This window comes from Rhincodon typus, chromosome 1 (assembly GCF_021869965.1).
Source record: "Rhincodon typus isolate 14 chromosome 1, sRhiTyp1.1, whole genome shotgun sequence".
Lineage (NCBI taxonomy): Eukaryota > Metazoa > Chordata > Chondrichthyes > Orectolobiformes > Rhincodontidae > Rhincodon > Rhincodon typus.
The window spans coordinates 6,932,319-6,938,583 of record NC_063332.1 but is presented as its reverse complement, the minus strand read 5'-3'; the positions used below and the strand labels follow the sequence as shown (position 1 = coordinate 6,938,583).

At 47.7% G+C, this 6,265-nt stretch overlaps 1 protein-coding gene across 1 annotated transcript in view; it reads left to right on the top strand.

Moving 5' to 3' along the window:
- Positions 1-6,265, top strand: part of LOC109924748 (protein O-GlcNAcase-like) — a 61,383-nt gene that overhangs the window by 22,054 nt on the left and 33,064 nt on the right. The window contains exons 6-7 of the mRNA XM_048601162.1: positions 1,119-1,217; positions 5,681-5,956. Of these exons, the coding sequence (XP_048457119.1) occupies positions 1,119-1,217; positions 5,681-5,956 (375 nt within the window). The remainder of the gene's footprint in view (positions 1-1,118; positions 1,218-5,680; positions 5,957-6,265) is intronic.

The following is a 6,265-nucleotide window of genomic DNA, read 5'->3' as shown; positions in this document are numbered from 1 at the left end:
ACTGACCGCAGGACACCGCTCCCAGACTGCTTCACTGTGATACTGACTGCAGAACACCACTCCCACACTGCATCACTGTGATGATGACTGCAGGACACTGCTCCCAGACTGAGACTGTTTCACTGCAATGCTGCTAAAGGACACTGTTTCCAGACTCTAAAAATACTGTAGTTCACTCTTTACTGCATATGCTGGGGATTCAGGGAAACTGGTGGGTATATTAAGATTTGGCTCACTGTGTGTTGTACCTGCGTACCTGGCAGCTATATATATATTTTATACACAAGGCCTTTTTTTGTTGCAAACAGAACTAAAATTATACATATTGTACTGGTTTCAACTCAACAAAATAAATGACAGCAGTTTGCTGGTACATTCCCCAGGGCTGATCAGAGTCAACATGCTTGGTTTAAAATTTAAACTAGGGTGGCAGTTAACTATCATTCGTCATTTATTATTGCAAATGCCATGGCAAAGCTTCCACAATCAGAGGCCATTTATCAACTCATCGACACTGTCCTTGCATGTAGTAGAAATATTTTCTCTCTTCCCCCTAACCCCCTTGAAATGGTATTCTTGTGGAGTGTCCTGATCAGGAAGTTTCAACAAAATGTGTCTGTTTTCAGCAATACTCAAATATAAAGAATATAATTGCAATAGACACACAATGCTCACTTGCAGCACACTCTCTCACACACACAAACACACACACACACACACACACAGATACATACGACCTCTCTCTCCCTCACAGTCACTCATGTGCACACACACTCACAATCAAACCCATCCACACAAGCCCCTCTCTCTCCAAGTAGCTAATCGAAACGAAACAATGTACAAATTGGTGAAACCCATTTCCTGCTTTCAGATTTTAGCCAAGAATTTCACCAGACCCCTCCCAAACCTGTGCCATCCCCACACCCATAGGCAGAACTTTTAGGTGTTATGTTTCTATGATGATTACTGTGGTTCTGTTGGAAACAGCCCTTCCTGCAGCATCTGATATTGTTTGTTTGGTAATAAATTGTTCGTTTGGTAATTATTCCTAAAATACACTTGCCAGAAAGAATAAGTGAACCTCTCCTGCTTGCTCTGTGTCTCTGATTGTGTTTCAGAATACTGCAGTTCCTTGTGCTACCCCAGCCTGAGTAAGTCCTACTACCTGAAAGTGATAGGGAATGAGCTCCAGCCTGGCATCGGCATCATCTGGACAGGTATGAGGCATACACTGCTCCAACTCTGCGCTGAGACGTTCTGGTAGCTCATTGCCTTGTCACGGGTTTTATCCTAATTCCATTGGAACACGAGCAGCATTGGCAAGACCACATTTATTAACTGTTGTCGGTTGATCTCAGGGTTTAACCATGTGCTGAGCAGACTAGGTAAGGACGGAAAGTTCCCTCCCCGGTGCACAACCTCAGGATTTCCAAATTCATTACAAGCGAACAAACTGCTTCAGAAGCTGCTTGGTGGGAGAGCACTTGAATCTGGCTGAAACAAGAGGCGGGTTGAAGAATCTTTTTCTGCCGTAGAGCCATAAAACTCCTACAGTGTGGAAACAGGCCCTTCGGCCCAACAAGTCCACACCAACCCTCCGAGCATCCCACCCAGATCCAGCCCCCTATAACCTACCTAATCCACACATCCCTGAATACTACGGGCAATTTAGCATGGCCAATCCACCTAGCCTGCACATCTTTGGACTGTGGGAGGAAACCGAAGCACCTGGAGGAAACCCATGCAGACACAGGGAGAATGTGCAAAGTCCACACAGGCAGTCGCCCGAGGCTGGAATTGAACCTGAATCCCTGGTGCTGTGAGGCAGCAGTGCTAACCACTGAGCTACCATGCCGCCCCCTACTTCATCTCGCACTCATCAGGACAGAATGCAAGGATGCCAAATTTCAAACAATCACACCAGTTTACACTGCAGAGAAAAGGTTAGGCATGTTAACATTGGTTAGCTGAGGGATCGTCAAGAATGTGAATGCAAGACAGAAAGGGTGATCACTGTCCAACTTCGCACTTCACAAGTTTTGCTGAAGTGACTATTGTAATGACTTCATGTGACTAAGCCATAAGCTTTGGCATTCCTCCCTGAACTTCTCTGCTTCCCTCCTTTTAAGATTCTTCTTAAAGCAACCAAGATTTTAGTCACTTGCCCTCATATCTCTGTCCTCAGTTTGGTGAGTTGAATGATCATCCATGATCCTTGATCCCCTTACTAGTCATTCTTGTAAACCTCCTCTGGACCCCCTGCAATGCCAGCACATCCTACCTGAGATGTGGGGCCAAAAACTGCTCACAATGTTCCAAATGCGGCCTGACCAGACCCTTCTACAGCCTCAGCAGTACATCTGTGCTCTTGTAATCTAGCCCTCTTGAAGTGAATGCTGACATTGCACTTGCCTACCTAACTGGACCTGCATGTTAACCTTAAGAGAATCCTGAACTAGGTCTCCCAACACCCTTTGTTTCAGATTTTCGGAGCCTTTCCCAGTTTAGAAAATAGTCTGTGCCTCTATTCTTCCCACAAAGTGCATAACCTCACACTTCCCCACATTGTATTCCATCTGCAGAGATAGTAAGAACTGCCGATCCTGGAGTCTGAGATAACATAGTGTGGGGCTGGAGGAACACAGCAGGCCAGGCAGCATCAGAGGAATAGAAGAGTCAATGTTTCGGGTCAGGACCCTTCTTCAGAAATGAAGGGTCCAGACCCGAAACGTCAACTTTCCTGCCCCTCTGATGCTGCCTGGCCTGCTGTGTTCCTCCAGCTCCACACTATATTCCATCTGCCACTTCTTTGCTCACTCTTCCAGCCTGTCCAAGTCCTCCTGCAGCCTCCCCACTTCCTCAACACTAACTGTCCCTCCACCTATCTTTGGGTCATCTGCAAACTTAGCAACAATGCCCTTGGTTCCTTCTTCCAGATCACTAATATATAACATGAATAGTTGTGGTCCCAACATTGACCCCTGAGGAATTCCACTAGTCAGCAGCTGCCATCCTGAAAAAGACCCCTTTATCCCACCCTGTGCCTTCTACCAGTCAGCCAGCCCTCTATCCATGCCAGTACCTTGCCCCTAACACCATGGGCTCTTATTTAGCAGCCTCCTGTGTGGCACCATGGAAATTCAAGCCCACTGCCTCTCTTTTGTCTAACTTGTTTGTTACCTCCTGAAAGAATTCTAATAGATTTATCAGGCATGATCTCCCCTTGATAAAGCCGCGCTGACTCGATCCTGTTTTACCATGCACTTCCAATTCCTCCTCAAGCCCATCCTTAATAAGGAATTCTCAAATCTTACCAACAACCGAGGTCAGGCTAACTGACCTATAATTTCCCATCTACTGCCTCTCTCCCTTCTTAAACAGGGGTATCACATCTGCAGTCTCCAGTCCTCTGGGACCCTCCCTGGCTCCAGTGATTCCTGAAAGATCACCATCAACGCCTCTACAATCTCCTTGGCTATCTCCTTCTGAACCCTGGGGTGTAGTCCATCTGGTCCACCTTCAGACCTCTCAGCTTCCCCAGTACCTTCTCCTTAGTGATGGCCGCTACACTCACCCCTGCCCCCCAACCCCCGTAAAGTCCCGGTGTGCTGATGGTGTCATCCAGTGTGAAACCTGATGGAAAGTACCCACTCAGTTCCTCCACCATGTCTTTGTTCCCCATTGCTACTTCTCAAGCTTCATTTTCCAGTGGTCCACTGTCCACTCTCTCCTACCTTTCGTTTATCTAAAAAGATCTCTTGCAATTTTCTTTCATATTACTAGCTAGCTTCCCCTCATATTTCATCTTCGCCCCCACTATTATTTTTCACTTATCCTCTGCTCGTTTTTAAAGGCTTCCCAAATCTTTGGCTTCCCACTAATCTTCATCACATTGTACACTTTTTCCTTTGCATTTATGCTGGCCCTGACTTCCCTTGCCAGCCACAGTTGCCTCATCCTCCCCTTAAAATATTTCTTCTTCCTTGGGATGAATTTCTGCTGTGCCTTTCAAATTACCCCCAGAACCTCCTGCCATTGCTGCTCTACCACCTTCCCTGCTAGGATCCACTTCCAATCAGCTCTGCCCAGCTGTTGCTTTTGTATTTATGCTGTCCCTGACTTCCCTTGTCAGCCACGATTGCCTCACCCTCCCCTTTAGTATGTTTCTTCCTTCTTGGGGGATGAATTTCTGCTGTTCTTCCTGAAATACCCCCAGAAACTCCTGCTATTGCTGCTCTACCACCTTCCCTGCTGGGCTTCCCTTCCAATCAACTCTGGCCAACTCCTCCCTCATGTCTTTCTAGTTCCTGTTACTCAACTGTAATGCCCTTATATCTGATTCTATCAGCTCCCTCTCAAACTGCAGGGCGAATTCTATCATATTATGGTCACTGCTTCCTTCACCTTAAGCTCCCTGATCGTGCCTGCCTCATTTCACATCACCAAATCCAGAATTGCCTGTTCCCTATTGGGCTCTACCACAAGCTGCTCCAAAAATCACATCCCACCGACAATTCACAAATTCCTTTTCTTGAGATCCGCGACCAACCCGATTTAACCTGCATGTTGACGTCCCACAGGATTATTGCAATCATGCTTTTCTTACATGTCTTTTCTATCCCCCTGATTTACTTTCTTCCCCACATTCTGACAGTAGCAAGGAGGCCTGTACAGAACTCCTGTCAAGGTCTCAATAAAAACTGAAAGAACTGCGGATGCTGTAAATCAGGAACAAAAACAGAAGTTTCTGGCAAAGCTCAGCAGGTCTGGTAGCATCTGTGAAGGAAAAAACAAAGTTAATGTTTCAGGTCCGGTGACCCTTCCTCAGATGTGATGGTGGCTGGGAAAATGTCGGTTTATATGCAGAAAACAAGGGAGAGGGGGATGGGCTAGGGAGTAAACGATAGGATAGATCCTAAAGAGAGAGAAGAGTAGTTGGACAGACAAAGGAGTTGCTAACGATCAGGCTGGGAGGGTGAATAGTTGTTCATGGGGACTGTTAGTGACTAACAACAGGGGGTGTGTAATGGCAGGCTATGTGGTAACAAGGCCTGGTGTGTGGGGTGGGGGGCTGGGACATGGGAGAGTTTAGGCCCTAAAATTATTGAACTCAATATTGAGTCCGGAGGGCTGTAGGATCCCCAAGCGGAAAATGAGGTGTTGTTCCTCCAGCTTGCGTTGGGCTTCACTGGAACACTGTAGCAAGCCGGAGACAGAGATGTTGGCCAGGGAGCAGGGTGGTGCATTGAAGTGGCAGGCAACAGGTAGTTCAGGGTCTTTTTTCCCTTTGTCGTCTCTCAACTCTACCCACACAGATTCTGTGCCTTCCAACTCTATATCACTTCTTGCTCTCGATTTAATTTCATTTCTTACTAATGAGGTGACCCCATCCCGCCCCTCTGCCCATCTGCCTGCCCTTTCAATAGGACGTGTATCCTTGGATATTTAGTGCCTGGCCTGGCCTGGATCACACATCTTGTCCGGCCTCAGTATTCTCCGAGGTTTTGGACTTGAATATCCCATCCTCAGGAGGGGCTGCTGGTTGATTGTGGAGCCCAATGCTTTTGGGTGGTGGAAGCTCTTCTGAAGCCCAAGGGATGGACTTTGCCAAGGGGGAGAAAATAGAATTACCCTGAAACGAACTAACTGAGTGTTTTTTTAATCTATCTGCACGTTTTAGGGTCCACTGTTATCTCCAAGGAGATCACTCCAGAGTCGGTGGAGGAGGTTCAAGTGGTCATCAAGCGAAGGCCGCTGATATGGGACAATCTTCACGCCAATGACTACGCCCAGAGGCGGGTCTTTCTCGGTCCCTACAAAGGCCGTGCCTCCAGCCTGGTCTCCAAGCTGCATGGTTTGCTGCTCAATCCCAACTGTGAGCTGGAGGCTAATTACCTCCCCATCCACACCCTGGCCACCTGGTACAGGTGTGGCCTCCGAACCACACAGTCCGATGGTACGTTGCAATGTGTCCAACTGATAGACACAGGGTGAGGCCTGGAGTCCACTTCCTGGAGCTGGGGGCTGAAGGAGGAGGTGGGACTTAGGGGGTATGTGAAGAGGCAGTTTCACTCCACGGGTCGGGAAATGTGCTGGGATCAGGGACAGGGGAGTCGGGATAGTTTTGGGAGAGGCCGGGGTTTCAGTGCGGTTGATGGTTTGAGCTATTTTGGATTTTTGGGAGTGGTTTGGTTTTGGAGGAGTGGATTGGAGTGTGTTTGAAGGATAGGAATGGGTTTGCGGGTGTCTGAGTTTGGGGGATTAG